The sequence below is a fragment of the Elephas maximus genome, chromosome 1 (genome assembly GCF_024166365.1).
Source record: "Elephas maximus indicus isolate mEleMax1 chromosome 1, mEleMax1 primary haplotype, whole genome shotgun sequence".
Taxonomy (NCBI): Eukaryota; Metazoa; Chordata; class Mammalia; order Proboscidea; family Elephantidae; genus Elephas; species Elephas maximus.
Window position 1 is genome coordinate 141088844 of NC_064819.1, and position 17319 is coordinate 141106162.

Sequence of the window (17319 nt, forward strand, 5' to 3'; positions counted from 1 at the left end):
ATCAGATGGTGACACAGTGTTGATTTGGAAAGGCATGCACATGGTGGCAGTTGGAAGCCTTTGGTGGTATAGAAGCCAGCAGACTGACAACTTAGATGATAAAATATTGAAAAGATTGGCCTAATCTGTCTTCATATTGACCTCATATGAAGGGGACTGGTTAGAGGCAGGAATAGCAAGTAAAGGTCTATTTAGAAATGAAGGGTTAGGAAGCAGGGGCTTTAAGACTTAGCAGAATGGGTTAAAGGAGTGTAAGGGCTTACATGTAAATTTAGTGGTTCTGATCACCTAGTGGACCCTTCAAAATGTAAAAGCCTCAGTCCTACCCTAGATTTGCTGAATCTGAACTTTTGGGGATTGGGACCAGGCACATATATATTTTAAAAACTCCCTAGAAGAGAATAAATTCATGTTTGTTTTTTCCACCCCAAGAATTTGTCAAATTTTCTGAACCTACTGTTTGAATCTTAATATGCTTAATGTGCATTTTAATGCGTTTTTCTTCGTGTATTTTTCTCTTACCGTTTTCAGTTCCTAAGAATATTTTTCTGTTATTTGATGTCAAGTTGTATGAGAAACTTATTAATTAGTGCTACTCTGCAAAATCAATTTGGAGCAAATGAAATGCACTGTAAAAGTTAAAAGGAATTTCTGTAACTCTTTTTTTTTCTTATTATACAATAGGAATAAAAGCCAGGATGGATGTTCAAGCATGGTATTTGAGAACTTCAAAGTTGGCTCTGGCCCTGGCAATTATCCGTTCAAAGCCAGCAGACAAAAGCAGCAGAGAATACACAGAACACCTTGCAAGGGTGGTGTCTGGGCAGGAGTCTAAGTGGAAATCAAAAGTCGAAGCCTTGGAAGCTGAGGTTCTGCAATTACGTCAGAAACTTCTGAACAGCATTTGTTCAGGATCTTTTAAGAATGGTGAGTGTGTGAAATCACTTTTTGGTAATATGCTACCCTGTTTTAGTTCAGCTTCACAATTATTTAAAAATTTATTACCAAAACACCAAATTGTTTAGTTGCCTTGAAAATTAGGTTTATTCTTTCTGTCATATACAGATTTTTTTTTTTCTTACTTCATCATTCATTAAAAGTTACTGTAACTTCCTAATGAATGGGGCTATGTTAGCCATTGGGGCGAAGCTGGAGAATGAATACAATGAAAACGTGAAGACAATAATGTTTTAAGCTTACTAGTGAAATGCATTGTGAAATCTCATTGTCCAACCTTATTATTTTACCTTGCATTTTTATTTTAATTTTATGTAAATTAATTCATCCAGTAGTCATATATCAATTATTGGCTGTGGGCCAGGCATGTGGTGGGTTATGAGGATCCAAAAACACATAAGATGAGGTGTTGTCCTCACTGTTAAATACCTACCCTTCTAGTAGGGAAAACAGACCTATAAGTAATTAATCCAGTTGTGATAAATACTACAGTAGAGATACTGACAAAATTTAGAGTAGAAAGCTATTCATTCTGCTTGGTTGCTAGAAAGACTTCTTTGGACTGGCCCTCAAGAGTCTGTCCATAATCAATGGGATGGTCACAGAGTGTCCAGCAAGAAGCAGTAACATGAGGAAAAAGCACAGGAGTCCCATTCAGGCCACTGCTAGTGCTGGGTTTCAGAGTAACCCACCTTTCAGAGTATATGCCACCAGAGTGCCCAAGTAATTATAACCTGGTGAAGAGGTATGTGGTAGAGATGTGACAGGGAGAAAGAAATAAAGGTGGGTTGTGACTAGATTCAGAAAGTTATTGATTGTCATCCTTAGGGATATTTTACTGTATTCCTCATTAGTAAGTTGACCATAAAATTTATTGTCTTCACGGAGACCCATGTGAGAGTAAAAGGGGTGAAATTAATAATTACACTAGTTCAACAGGCCAAAACCAGGACTCACTTGAGCAAACTGGAACATACGGTCATCTGTTCCTCAGGAACCACTCAACTTTTTTTTTTTTTTTAATTTTTATTGAGCTTCAAGTGAACATTTACAAATCAAGTCAGTCTGTCACATATAAGTTTATATACACCTTACTCCATACTCCCACTTGCTCTCCCCCTAATGAGTCAGCCCTTCCAGTCTCTCCTTTCGTGACAATTTTGCCAGCTTCCAACCCTCTCTATCCTCCCATCCCCCCCTCCAGACAGGAAATGCCAACACAGTCTCAAGTGTCCACCTGATACAAGTAGCTCACTCTTCATCAGCATCTCTCTCCTACCCACTGTCCAGTCCCTTCCATGTCTGATGAATTGTCTTCGGGAATGGTTCCTGTCATAGGCCAACAGAAGGTTTGGGGACCATGACCGCTGGGATTCCTCTAGTCTCAGTCAGACCATTAAGTCTGGTCTTTTTATGAGAATTTGGGGTCTGCATCCCACTGTTCTCCTGCTCCCTCAGGGGTTCTCTGTTGTGCTCCCTATCAGGGCAGTCATCGATTGTGGCCAGGCACCAACTAGTTCTTCTGGTCTCAGGATGATGTAAGTCTCTGGTTCATGTGGCCCTTTCTGTCTCTTGGGCTCCTAGTTATCGTGTGACCTTGGTGTTCTTCATTCTCCTTTGATGCAGGTGGGTTGAGACCAATTGATGCATCTTGGATGGCCGCTTGTTAGCATTTAAGACCCCAGATGCCACATTTCAAAGTGGGATGCAGAATGTTTTCATAATAGAATTATTTTGCCAATTGACTTAGAAGTCCCCTTAAACCATGGTCCCCAAACCCCCGCCTTTGCTCCACTGACCTTTGAAGCATTCATTTTATCCTGGAAACTTCTTTGCTTTTGGTCCAGTCCAGTTGAGCTGACCTTCCATGTATTGAGTATTGTCCTTCCCTTCACCTAAAGTAGTTCTCATCTACTAACTAATCAGTGAAAAACCCTCTCCCACCCTGCCTCCCTCCCCCCTTCGTAACCACAAAAGTATGTGTTCTCAGTTTATACTATTTCTCAAGATCTTATAATAGTGGTCTTATACAATATTTGTCCTTTTGCCTCTGACTAATTTCGCTCAGCATAATGCCTTCCAGGTTCCTCCATGTTATGAAGTGTTTCAGAGGTGCGTCACTGTTCTTTATCGATGCGTAGTATTCCATTGTGTGAATATACCACAATTTATTTAACCATTCATCCGTTGATGGACACCTTGGTTGCTTCCAGCTTTTTGCTATTGTAAACAGAGCTGCAATAAACATGGGTGTGCATATATCTGTTCGTGTGAAGGCTCTTATTTCTCTAGGGAATATTCCGAGGAGTGGGATTTCTGGGTTGTATGGTAGTTCTATTTCTAACTGTTTAAAATAACGCAAGATAGATTTCCAAAGTGGTTGTACCATTTTACATAACCACTGAACTTTTTTAAAGCAGAGGATTGATACCCATATTTTGATTAAGAAATGTAATTCTGGTGACCTTTTAAAAATGTGAATCAACTCATGTTACTTCTTTGCATAAAGCCCTTCCTTAGTTCTTGTTATGTTCTGACTGCAACCCATAGCAGCGTGGATGATTTTACCTCTATTCATGTCTCCTACCTTATCTCGTCCACTCTCCCCCTTGTTCACTAGCTCCATCCACCCTGGCCTTTCCTCCAGTCTTTGAAGGCTCTTTCTCATCTTGGACCTTCATTATTCTCTTCTCTCTGGCTTTTTGTGTGGCTGGCTGGCTGGCCTCTTCCTTTCCTATAGATCTTATTCCAAATATCACCTCCTCAGTGAGGCCTTCCTGACCACACTCTCTGTATAGCACCCCTCACCAGTTATTTTTTACTCAAGCACCCCTATGGTTTGCTTGTTTATTTGTTTGCTTTGTTGCTGCCTTATCTCCTGAACTAGAATCTAAGTCCACTGAGGTGAGGGCCTTTGATTTTCTCAGCGTTTTGTGGCTCAGTGGTTAAGCACTCAGTTGCTAACTGGAAGGTTAGAGATTTGAACCCACCCAGAGGCTCCACCAGAGAAAAGACCTGGAGATCTGCTCTTATAAAGTTAACATGCAGCCTAGGAAACCCACAGGGGCAGTTCTACTCTGTCACATTGGGTTGCTTTGAGTCGGAATTGACCGAATGACACCTAACAACATCTACTCAGTGCCTAGTCCAAAGCCTGACACATAGAAGGTGCTCAATAAATATTTACTGGAAGGAAGTGGAATGCAGAGGATGACTTGGATATAGCAAATGAGAGGCAAGGAAACCATTTTAAAATCTTGTACAAAAGTCTATATAAGGAATGATGAGCTGAACTAGGTCTAGAATAGTAAGAAGAGAGAGGAGAAGAGATATTTATGAATGATTTCAGAAACTTATGATTTCAGAGTGGTTAAGGAAGATACAGGCATTTAGGATGGTTGAGGTTTCTAGCCAGGTTTATAGAATTAGTAGTGATGTTTTGAATCCAGATAGTGAATACAAAAATTGAGTTCAGGTTTTTCTCAGTGAAGGTTAAAAATCAGTTGCCATTGAGTCAGTTCCGCCTCATTGCAACCCGTGAGTCTAAGAGTAGAACTATGCTCAATAGTGTTTTCAGTGGCTGATATTTTGGGAGTAGATTGCCAGATTTTTCTTTCGAGGTGCATCTGGGTGGACTTGAACCTCCAACCTTTCAGTTATCTGCTGAGCACATTAACTGTTTGCATGACCCAAGGACTCCTGAGTGTAGGTTAAGCCGTGACATACGGGTACAGATACCTAGTAGGGAGGTGGAAGTAGGGTCCTAGAACTCAGAGGTGATGAACAGGCTGGAGATAGAGACACAGATTTAGGATTCATTAGTATTTAATAATATTTGAAGTCATAGCTAGAATGGTGCTGATGGGGGAACCCCTGCAGATGCCAACATTTGAGGGGTGAACAGAGGAAGAGGAGCCATTGTAAAGAATGTGGCTTTCGCATTATGAGTGTGCAAGTGTAGTGGGTAATAGGGCACTGTCTTTAGTTTTGAGAATTATCTGGGGCAACTCAGATGTTACTAAAATTGCATTACTGCGTGAGTGAAAATAGTGTTACAAGATTTATAGCTACATTTTAGTTTCTCTAAAGTCTTTCTAGGTAATGGGCTCTTTGAATATATCTAGAGAGTAGCAAACATGATCATTTTTTCTTAATTTTTTTCCTGTGCATTCATTGAATTGACACATTTAAAAATATCTAGCAAGCTTAAACTCTCATAAATATCCCTGGTATCAAAAACTGATATTTACCATCAAAAGTCTACTTACAACACTGATATAATGGTGTGTATTATTTGTTCATATCATGAGTGTGCCTAACAGCGAAGGACTGGGTAATAACTTGTTCTTACACTGAAGCACTTTAACTTACAGTACCTGAGAGAGAAATTTTCAAAAATCGTATAATTAAAATCAGCTGTACTCACAGCAGGACTTGCAGGTAAAGCATTTTAGTGCAGATGTTTGGAAGTAATCTGCCTCTCCATGTTTTAGCTTAAACTTCTAAAATGAGGAATAAATGAATAGAGTCAGATAAATGGAGTCACTTTTAAATGGGAAAGGAAAAAAAAAAAAAGAAAGGGGATATCAGATGGATAGGAAAATAAAGGAAAAGAAAACCCAGCAGTTATTTAAAGATGCACCACTTGAAAAGACTAATGTGCTTTGTTCTAAGGAAACTCCATACCTTAAAGTCAAAGAATTATAGATGCATTTATATTATTAAATATTTCCTTCTGGAATATTCAGGGTTGATTTCCTTGTACAACTGTTCCTGAGTGTTGAGGTATAGCAGGCCCTCAATAAATGTTGAATGGAATGCTTCTTGACAGATTGAGAGACTGGGGAACTTAATTTACAGTATCAACTATCCATTGAAGCAGCTGTGCAATCCTGAATTCAATAAAGCATAGCTGAAATGGCAAAGTAAACAAATAACGAAGCATGATATGGTTTGTGTGGTATTTCAGGACCTCATCTATTTCTTTATTTTGATTTATTTTTCTACAACTTCTTAAAGAGGAATATATACCCTTATTATATTAATTAAGAGACTAGACTGTACAGAGAAACGATAACTAGAATTTGTCCTTGGAATTTTGATATATTTTTATTTCACTTAAATGCTCACCAGTAGAAGACTGACAAACAGAAAGAAATTAAGAAAGAAGCCCAGATATTCAGTAATAACATTTCTCAAAACCTTTTTGGTGATATGTGGCAGGCACTGTTGGTTGTTTACCTAATACCCAGCTCCCTTCTTCCTTACTAAAACACTCCAATTTTGTTTGGGCCCCGATGTACTCATCTTCAGTGGGCTAATCAATGAAAGGCTTAGACTTGTTCTGCCAGTATTGTTCTAAGGTTGCGCATGGACCTAATTCTGGCAAACAAAAGGTAAAAAGCAATCTTCTGAGCTCTTAGTAAGGATTTGTCCCCCAGAGGAAAAAATTAGAGGCACATGAAAGAGAACAATTTTAAAATTGTTTACCTCAGTCCCTTGTTTTCTGTATGGGGCACTGTCACATGAAGATATGATGCCTGGAACTGTAGTAACCATTTTGCAACTATGAGGCAATATTAAAAAAAAAAAAAAAAAAACTAAGGTACTAAGGGTGCTGAAGTGGAAGGATGAGAAGCACATGGGTTCTTATTGACATTGCTGAGTGGCCAAAGCAACTCTAGGATTACTTTATTATGAGTTTTTTTAAAAAAGTAAACATTTTTAAGCCATTTTTATTCAAGTGTTCTGTTTCTTGTATCTGAACACACCATAACTTACATAGTGGGGTGGGGGTCTTCAGTGAGCTAGCTCTGCTTTCTCTCAAGCATCTTCTTGAAGTACAGGGCAGAAACAGAGAAAGAGAGAAAAACACTATGTTCTTTAATCTAGATAACTTCCTGTTAAAGATGGGCTTATAATGTTGGCAAAGGTTTAGTCTGGTCTGGGTGAGTGGGTGAGGCAGACTAGAGTGTAGAGACTGGTCAGGAAGATGTTAGCGGCTATTCCTGCATGTAGACTAGGGAGTGAAGGGGTTGTGGTAGCAGTAGCAGGGCCTCGTCAGTGGGCAGAATGGCACAAAGCATCCATAAGCATATTTAGGATAAAAATTTTAATTTGTATTTGTGGTGGGTGTTGGTGGAGAGGCAAGGGGGAGCTGGGCAGTTACTATTGTACTTTTTGACATTCATAATAAGAAAGTAAATGGATGAAGTATCAAGTATGTGTTTTTTTTCCTCCCATAATTTCAAGTACTCAGTGTCTTCCTAAATGATAGATAAGCTACTGGATGAGCAGCTGGTTAGAGTGAGAAGGTTAGAGAAAATCGAATCAAATTAAGTCATTGACTTACATGTTTATTTAGTATGTATTTAGTGCAGAGTGGTTGTATAGAGTGCTGGCGTGTGTATGTGCACGCGCGCAGAGTGTCACAATCAATTTTGGTTAAACTGAGTTCTTCTGAAAGTGTTCAACCCTGGGAAACAGTCAACCCTCTTAGCTGACACTGCTGAAGTTTGCCCTCAATCTCTACTTTCCCCACTTTACTATAGTATATACTGAGAATACCTTGAATCCCCAGTGCTCCATTGCTATCCATAGTCCCTACCTCTCATCTTGTGTAAGTTTGGATTCAAGGAAAGGTTTTTTTGGCGGGGTGGGGTGGGGTGGGGTAAGGTGGAGTTAGACTGGTGGTGAGGAAGGGACAGAACGGGCTGGATTTCAAAGTTGCCTCAGATGTATACCACCAGACCAGGGTGGAGCTTGTTTTCGCCACCTGACTGCCACTGCCCTGGTCATAGGCTATTCAGCCTCTGTCTCATCTTTCTTTGTTCTTCTCACACAGCCAGACCAACTCCTGAGGAAACATTGCAAATAAAAACCGACTTATAGGCAAGATTGTGGAGCTCAGTAGTTATAAGTTGGGACATTCACTCTTTTACAGATGCTGTAAACACATGAAAATGAATGCATACACATTTCCTTCTTAATTTTCACATAAGCTCCCATAATAACAATTCTGAAATATATTAATGATGGAAATTTGTTGAAAAGTGCAGTTGATTCAAAACATACACATGTAATGTACATAAACATCACAGAAGGTGCCCTTAGGTTAATACAGATTCTAACGAAAGGCTCTGAAATAATATAAAGTAAATGTACAATTATGTGCTAAACATTTTTCACTCATAGAAAATTGAATCTTCCACATAGAATGTAGAAATTATCAAACAGTATCAGTAATATCACACTCAAGTAAAATTTTGCTGAAGATCATTTAAAAGCAATTGCAGCAGTACCAGTACAGCAGTAGGAAATTCAAGACTCATTAACGACCTGTGATATGCAGATGACACAGCCTTGCTTGTTGAAAGCGAAGAGCACTTGAAGTGCTTATTGATGAAGATGAAAGACTACAGCCTTCAGTATGAATTATACCTCAACATAAAGAAAATAAAAGTTCTCACAACTGGAGCAATAAGCAACATCATGATAAATGGAGAAGATGATTAATCTTGTCAAAGATTTCATTTACTTGGATCCACAGTCAATGCCCATGGAAGCAGCAGTCAGGAAATCAACTATGTATTGCATTGGGCAAATCTGCTGCAAAAGACCTCTTTCATGTGTTGAAGAGCAAAGACGTCACCTTGAGGACTAAGGTGTGCCTGACTCAAGCCATGATATTTTCAGTCACCTCATATGCATGTGAAAGCTGGACAATGAATAAGGAAGACTGAAGAAGAATTGATGCCTCTGAATTATGGTGTTGGTGAAGGATATTGAATATACCAGGGACTACCAGAAGAACTAGCAAGTCTGACTTGGAAGAAATGTAGCCAGAGTGCTACTTGGAAGTAAGGATGGCAAGACTTAGTCTCACATACTTTGGACATGTTATCAGGAAAGACCAGTCCCTAAAGAAGGACATCATGCTTGGTAAAGAAGTGAGTCAGTGAAAAAAAAGGAAGACCCTCAAAGAGATGGATTGACACAGTGGCTGCGACAGTGAGCTCAAACATAACAACAATTGTGAGGATGGTGCAGGACTGGGCAGTGTTTCGTCCTGTTGCACATAGGGTCACTGTGAGACAGAACTGACTGGACAGCACCTAACAACAACAACAAAATTGAATTAATCTTCTGATATTATGGGTCATGAACATACAAAGAGATTAATGGAATAAAGAACTAAGTATCAAATGGCTTTAAGAGTTGCAAGACAATAATTTAGAAGTGTAAACACCTTAATTACTGGCTCTACTAGGAATGGTGTGTGGAGATATGGAGCTAGAAGGGCCAAACAAGCAATGGCATAAGGGCTGTGGCTGGAATAAGCAGTAGAGCTCCAGAGGCTGGGCTTAAGTGAGGCAGCTGAGCATTCCACAGTATGCAGTGTTACCAGTGGAAATCATCTTTCTTAAAAATCTCTTCCTCCTCCTGGGCTCTGAATCTCATCGCATGGTACAACCATCTTCATTGCCTAAGCTGGGTACCAGATGGAAACCCTGGTGGCGTAGTGGTTAAGTGCTACGACTGCTAACCTAAAGGTTGGCAGTTCAAATCTGCCCGGCACTCCTTGGAAACTCTATGGGGCAGTTCTACTCTGTCTTATAGGGTCGCTATGAGTCGGAATCCACTCGATGGCACTGGGTTGGGTTTTTTGGGGTTTTGGTACCAGATAACTATTTTAGATATCCAGGTAATCCCCAAGTTAGGTTAATCCACTTTCCATGTATCTCAGCAGTCTCTTGACTGCTTTCTCAGTACCATTTCCTTGGTTTTGCCTAATTTATCCCAATTAGATTCCATGTCTATAGCTGTAGCCTTATGGCTTTCCAGTCCAGATTACAGCCCAGTCTCAAGTTTTCTCATTGACTTTAGAATAAAATCCAAAATCTTTAAAGTGGGCCACAAGGTTCTTCAGAACTTGGCACTTGTTTACCTGTCCAGCCCAACCTCTCACCACCTGTGTCCTTCACATTTCTGCACTCTGCCACACTAAATTTTTCACTTACTGGAATACACCCATCCTATCTTAGTTCCAGGTTTCCATATGTGCTGTTTTCCTCTGTGTGATATGTTCCCTCCTCCTTTTTGTCTGTCTGCGTACTCTTCTTTTTTCTGATGCAGTTTTAACATCCCTTCTGCTTCCCCTGACTACCTCTCTAGACTAGATTGAATTCTCCTTCTGTGGGTCCGTATAACATTCAGTATTTTTCATGGCATTTTTGAGCCAAATCCCAAATGTTGAAGTAGCCTGTCTTTCCTGTGAGTCCTAAACTCCATGTTGGCAGGAATTGCATCTACCTGCATCACCAATGTATTCTTAGTGTTAGATCACAGTACCTGGTATGGAGATGGTGCTTAGTGAATATTTGTTGGAAGAATAAGTTTAGACATAGTTTATATGAGTATCAATATCTGGAGCAAAATGACCATACTGATTTTTAGTTTCTGGAGATCTGCCAAGCCTCGCAGAACTTTACCAGTGGAAGAAGGGCACAGAGAACATGACTCGGTGTCCTGGGGACGCTGTCCTAGGGGATGGAACAAGGTAGGATGAATATCAAGGCTCCTGCCTTTGAGGGAGCCGTGTGTGTACACTAGTTCGATCAAAACAAAGCAAATGAAGAGGAACACCATGGGCTTCCGATCTGTGGAACATATAGCTAAAACTATTTAAAATACTTTTTCATTCCTAAGTCTTTGCTCAATGCGATTTTTAAAAATAGTCTAATCTGTAGCAAATCTTAATCTGGTCCTTACATTTAGGATTATATTTATTTTTTTGAAGGTTTTGTCCTTTTTTTTAATGCTCTGCTATCTGCTTTTGAGTTTTAAGACACTATTAGAAATCTGAAGGTACTGTAAGGATTCTGGAATTAATAGTTGGATCCTAGACATCTTGGAATTTGGTTTTTAGAGTAAATTCAGTGTGCAGTGAATAGAACAGGTAGATAGGCTTGGAGCATAGCTTAGCTGGGAAAATTTATGGAGTAGGTAGCATCAATCCCATTATCAGAGAAAGAAGAAAATCAAATATAGGGTATATGGAGTGGGCCTGAGATTTTGCATTTCTGGAAGCTCCCAGGTGATGCTGATACTTCTGGTCTGAGGACCATAATTTGAGTAACAAGACTATTTTTTGTTGTTGCTGATGGACTTTGCATAAAAGGAAGAAAAAAAGATAGGTTTGTAGTTGGAGAGGATACAAGGTGGAGGTTTGGTTTTGTTTTTTAAGATGGGAAAGACATTAGAGTGTGCTGGTATTCTGATGGGAAGGAATTAGCAGGGAGGGAAAAGTGGGAGACACAGAGGGAAGAGGGAATGATAAAAGAGATCAAAGGTGTCTTAGGGCTTAAAACCTCAAAGAGATAAGAGACCATAAGTGGAGGGAGTGGCCTGGACCTTCAGAAGGGGTGGGCATTTGTTCTTGTGAGGCTCTTCTGAGGTTTTTTTTTTTTTTCTCAGTTCATTTCTGACAGCTCTTTAAGGAAGCTATCCTTTAAAGTTCACTTTCCTCCCCATTTTTATTCCCAATTCCCCTTGTACATACATCTGTCACCTGGTCCTTTTTTTTTTTTAACTGATTTTAATCAATTTTCATTCTTGCATTTCTTCCCTCTTGCTTCAACTCTGGGAACCCTGGTGGCGTAGTGGTTAAGTGCTGCGGCTGCTAACCAAAGGGTCAGCAGTTTGAATCCACCAGGCACTCCTTGGAAGCTCTGTGAGGCAGTTCTACTCTGTCCTATAGGGTCGCTGTGAGTCGGAATCGACCCGACAGCACTGGGCTTGGATTTTTTTGGTTTTGCTTCAACTCTTGTTTAAGAAGTCATCCCCAACTCTTGCCTCAGCTGTAAATAAAGAAATGTACTCAAGCAGAGTTAGTAACTTGCCTAAGGTTTAAAAAAAAAATTAGTGGATAGTAAATTGTGGAATGGGGTTTCCGTAGAATCGTGTAATAGCGTTTTTCCAGAACGTTAAGGTATTTCCTTAAACAGTAGTTCTCTGGGTGTGTTGTGGAGATCAGCTGCCTCAGCATCACCTGGAAACTCATTCGAAATGCAAATTTCTGGCCCATTCCTCACTTAAGTAGAAACAAGAGCGCTGGTGGTTGGCCCAGGAATGTAATGGCTTAACAGGCCCTTCAGGTGATTATGATGTGGGGTGAACTTTGAGAACTGTTGGTTCAGGGAACATGATAAAACCGGTGCGGAAAAGGAGTCAATAGAAACTCCATCGTTCCCTATCAAAAACACCTGTGTGCAATAATCGGCGATAGATTTGTAGACCAGCCTCTGAAAGATTTCTCAATACTGACTGATGGTATTTGGCCCCCAGGCATTGATGATTTCAGAAAGTGTTCATATATAGTCACACTGAGCTGAGACAGGTGGTAGAAATTAGAGAAAACAAACATATGGTAACATTAACATGACCCCTTTTTTTTTTTTTAATAACCATGTTTGCTGCTTTTCCACACTGTTCACTGAAATATGTATATAAACATAATAGAAGTCCAAGGAATGTGTATTGTAGATCCTTGTTCTAGGAGAACTTCTCTCTTCTCTCCTTCCCTACTACCTACCTTCTTTAGTTCCTTCCTTCCTTCTCCCTCCTCCCTCACTTCTCTCCCTTTTCCTTCCCTCCCTCCTTTCTTTTCTCCCTTCCTAATAAATATCTACATATTTTCTGGTATATAAATTATGCCATTGTGTAAGACCTAGCCTTTTTTTTTTTAATTTTTATTGTGCTTTAAGTGAAAGTTCACAAATCAAGACAGTCTCTCACACAAAAACTTACATACACCTTGCTACATACTTCCAATTACACTCCCACTAGTGAAACAGCCCGCTTCCTCCCTCCACTCTCTCCTTCCATGTCTATTTTGTCAGCTTCTAACCCCCTCTGCCCTCTCATCTCCCCTCCAGATAGGAGATGCCAACATAGTCTCAAATGTTCACCTGATCCAAAAAGCTTACTCCCCACCAGCATCCCACTCCAACGCATTGTCCGGTCCAATCCCTGTCTGAAGAGTTGGCTTTGGGAATGGTTTCTGTCCTGGACCATGGCTGCTGGGGTCCTTCTAGTCCCAGTCAGACCATTAAATCTGGTCTTTTTAGGAGAATCTGGGGCCTGCATCCCACTGCTCTCCTGCCTCAAGGGTTCCCTGTCAGGGCAGTCATTAGTTGTAGCCGGGGACCATTTAGTTCTTCTGGTCTCAGGCTGATGTAGTCTCTGGTTTATGTGGCTTTTTCTGTCTCTTGGGCTCGTAATTATCCTGTGCCCTTGGCGTTCTTCATTCTCCTTTGATCCAAGTGGGCTGAGACTAATTGATGCATCTTAGATGGCCGCTTGCTAGTGTTTAAGACACCAGACGCCATTCTCCAAAGTGGGATGCAGAATGTTTTCTTAATAGATTCTATTATGCCAGTTGACTTAGAAGTCCCCTGAAACCATGGTGTCCAAACCCCTGCCCCTGCTACACTGGCCTTCGAAGCATTCAGTTTATTCAGGAAACTTCTTTGCTTTTGGTTTAGTCCAATTGTGCTGACCTCGCCAGTATTGTGTGTTGTCTTTCCCGTCACCTAAAGTAGTTCTTACCTACTATCTAGTTAGTGAATACCCCCTCCCACCTTCCCCCCCTCCCCACTCTCGTAACCATCAAAGAATATTTTCTTCTCTGTTTAAACTATTTCTCGAGTTCTTATAGTGGTGGTCTTATACAATATTTGTGCTTTTGCAACTGACTAATTTCACTCAGCATAATGCCTTCCAGATTTGTCCATGTTATGAAATGTTTCAGAGATTCATCACTGTTCCTTATCGATGCGTAGTATTCCATTATGTGAATATACCATAATTTATTTATCCATTCATCCATTGATGGGCACCTTGGTTGCTTCCATCTTTTTGCTATCGTAAACAGTGCTGCAGTGAACATGGGTGTGCATATATCTGTTCGTGTAAAGGCTCTTATTTCTCTAGGATGTATTCCAAGGAGTGGGATTGCTGGATGGTATGGCAGTTCTATTTCTAGCTTTTTAAGGAAGCGCCAAATCAATTTCCAAAGTGGTTGTGCCATTTTACATTCCCACCAGCAGTGTATAAGTGTTCCAATCTCTCCACAGCCTCTCCAATATTTACTGTTTTGTTTATTTGAATTAATGTCAGCCTTGTTGGAGTGAGATGAAATCTCATTGTAGTTTTGATTTGCATTTCTCTAATGGCTAATGATAGTGAGCATTTCCTCATGTATCTGTTAGCTACCTGAATGTCTTCTTTAGTGAAGTGTCTGTTCATATCTTTTGCCCATTTTTTAATTGGGTTATCTTTTTGTGTTTGAGTTTTGCAGTATCATGTAGATTTTAGAGATCAAGCGCTGATCGGAAATGTCATAGCTAAAAATTTTTTCCCAGTCTGTAGGTAATCTTTTTACTCTTTTAGTGAAGTCTTTGGTTAAGCATAAGTGTTTGAGTTTTAGGAGCTCCCAGTTATTTAGTTTTTCTTCTGCATTGTTAGTAGTGTTTTATATACTGTTTATGCCATGTATTAGGGCTCCTAACGTTGTCCCTATTTTTTCTTCCATGATCTTTATCATTTTAGATTTTATATTTAGGTCTTTGATCCATTTTGAGTTAGTTTTTGTGCATGGAGTGAGGTATGGGTCTTGTTTCACTTTTTGCAGATGGATATCCAGTTATGCCAGCACCATTTGTTAAAAAGACTGTCTTTTCCCTATTTAACTGTTTCGGGGTCTTTATCAAATATCAGCTGCTCATAGGTTGATGAATTTATGTCTGGATTCTCAATTCTGTTCCATTCATCTATGTATCTGTTGTTGTACCGGTACCAGGCTGTTTTGACTACTGTGGCGGTATAATAGGTTCTAAAATCAGGTAGAGTAAGGCCTCCCACTTTGTTCTTTTTCAGTAATGCTTTACTTATCCAAGGCCTCTTTCCCTTCCATACGAAGTTCGTGATTTGTTTCTCCATCTCATCAAAAATGTCATTGGAATTTGGATCGGAATTGCTTTCAATCTATAGATTGCTTTAGGTAGAATAGACATTTAGATAATGTTAAGCCTTCCTATCCATGAGCAAGGTATGTTTTCCACTAATGTAGGTCTCTTTTGGTTTCTTCCAGCAGTGTTCTGTAGTTTTCTTTGTATAAGTCTTTTACATCTCTGGTTAGATTTATTCCTAAGTATTTTATCGTCTTGGGGGCTACTGTAAATGGTATTGATTTGGTGATTTCCTCTTCGATGTTCTTTTTGTTGGTGTAGAGGAATCCAAGTGATTTTTGTATGTTTATCTTGTATCATGATACTCTGCTGAACTCTTCTAGTAGTTTCAGTAGTTTTCTGGAGGATTCCTTAGGGTTTTCTGTGTATAAGATTATGTCATCTACAAATAGATATACTTTTACTTCTTCTTTGCCAATCTGGATGCCCGTTATTTCTTTATCTAGCCTAATTGCTCTGGCTAGGACCTCCAGCACAATGTTGAGTAAGAGTGGTGATAAAGGGCATCCTTGTCTGGTTCCCAGCCTCAAAGGGAATCTTTTCAGGCTCTCTCCATTTAAAATGATGTTGGCTATTGGCTTTGTATAAATGCTATTTGTTATGTTGAGGAATTTTCCTTCTATTCCTATTTTGCTGAGGGCTTTTATCATGAATGGGTTTTGAGTTCTGTCAAATGCCTTTTCTGCATCAATTGATAAAATCATGTGATTCTTGTCTTTTATTTATATGATGGATTACATTAATAGTTCTTCTAATGTTGTACCATCCCTGCATACCTGGTATGAATCCCACTTGGTCATGGTGAATTATTTTTTTGATATGTTGTTAAATTGTATTGGCTAGAATTTTGTTGAGGATTTTTGCATCTACGTTCATGAGGGATATAGGTCTGTAAGTTTCTTTTTTCATGGTGTCTTTACCTGGTTTTTGTATCAGGGATATGGTGGCTTCATAGAATGAGTTTGGGAGTATTCCGTCCTTTACTATGCTCTGAAATACCTTTAGTAGTAGTGGTGTTAACTCTTCTCTGAAAGTTTGGTAGAACTCTGCAGTGAAGCTGTCTGGGCCAGGGCTTATTTTTTTGTTGGGAGTTTTTTGATTACATTTTCAGTCTCTTCTTTTGATATGGGTCTATTTAGTTGTTGTACCTCTGTTTGTGTTAGTTTTGGTAGGTAGTGTTTTTCTAGGAATTCACCCATTTCTTCTAGGTTTTCAAATTTGTTAGAGTACAGTTTTTCATAGTAACCTGATATGATTCTTTTAATTTCAGTTGGGTCTGTTGTAATATAGCCCATCTCATTTCTTGTTCAGGTTATTTGCTTCCTCTCCTTTTTTTCTTTTGTTAGTTTCGCCAATGGTTTATTATTTTTGGGGGGGGGGGGCGCGCACAGGGGAAAACATCCTTTTTCTTGTATCTATTTCAAGTAATTTTAAAGACATCTTATAAGGGAACATTTTTGTTTAGGAAATACTGTATATTAGGAAATTGGTAGAGAAATCTTAAATGTGATTGTGCTATACTATTATGCGAATCCTTAAAAAAGTAAAGTAACGGAGCAAAACGAAATACGTTGCTGTAAATGAATGCTAGCATGTTGCAGGCAATAAGCCCAAACAAATTTACTCATAAATAAAATTCTATATCATGCATGTAGAACTATTATATTCCAGGCCATACTGAGAGCTAAAATAACTAACCTTAATAGAAAATGAATTTCTAAATAGAATTTTCAGGCAAAGCCCATGTGTCTGTAAAAGTGGTCCTGAATAAGCTGTGATGTATAATGCTTGGGAATGAATGTCTGTAGAGGGAGGTGCACTGTCTGTGGGACCCACATAGGTTTCTTGTGATTTACTTGGCAGCACCTGCCACTTGGAGGGCTATCGTTGCTTTTGTCTTATCCTGCAGGTAAATGGTGGTTTTTTCAGTTGAATCTCCTGTAGGTAAATGGTGGTTTTTTCAGTTGAATCTCCTGTTTTGGAAGCGTCATTTATGTGAATTTTTAAATTTAAATTGCTTGTAAACATTTCTTAGAATTAGCATGGTAGTTAAATAAGTCAGAAAGTGCCTCTGCTATGGGGTATATGTGCTGTGAAGGGGACAGTGAGCATTGTGAGCTGCTTTCTGTCATTAAGCAAATCCATTGTTTCACATCATCAATTATTTTGTTGTAAGCATGTAGTGTTTTTCCTTGTTTTTGGCCTCCACCCCTTTCTCCTGGAGTCAGAAGTAATGCTTAAGTATCTTTAATCAATTCAGACTCTGTCTACCAGGTTTTGTGCTTTAAAATCCACAAGAAAAGGATTACATTCAGAGAAAGCTGGTTTTTAT

General features: G+C 39.4%; 1 protein-coding gene across 1 annotated transcript in view; it reads left to right on the forward strand.

Moving 5' to 3' along the window:
- The first annotated feature begins 689 nt into the window (after positions 1-689).
- Positions 690-17319, forward strand: part of MEI4 (meiotic double-stranded break formation protein 4) — a 199631-nt gene continuing 183001 nt past the window's right edge. Inside the window, exons 1-2 of the mRNA XM_049895960.1 lie at positions 690-931; positions 14485-14500. Coding sequence (XP_049751917.1) covers positions 699-931; positions 14485-14500 — 249 coding nt within the window. The 5' untranslated portion in view covers positions 690-698. The remainder of the gene's footprint in view (positions 932-14484; positions 14501-17319) is intronic.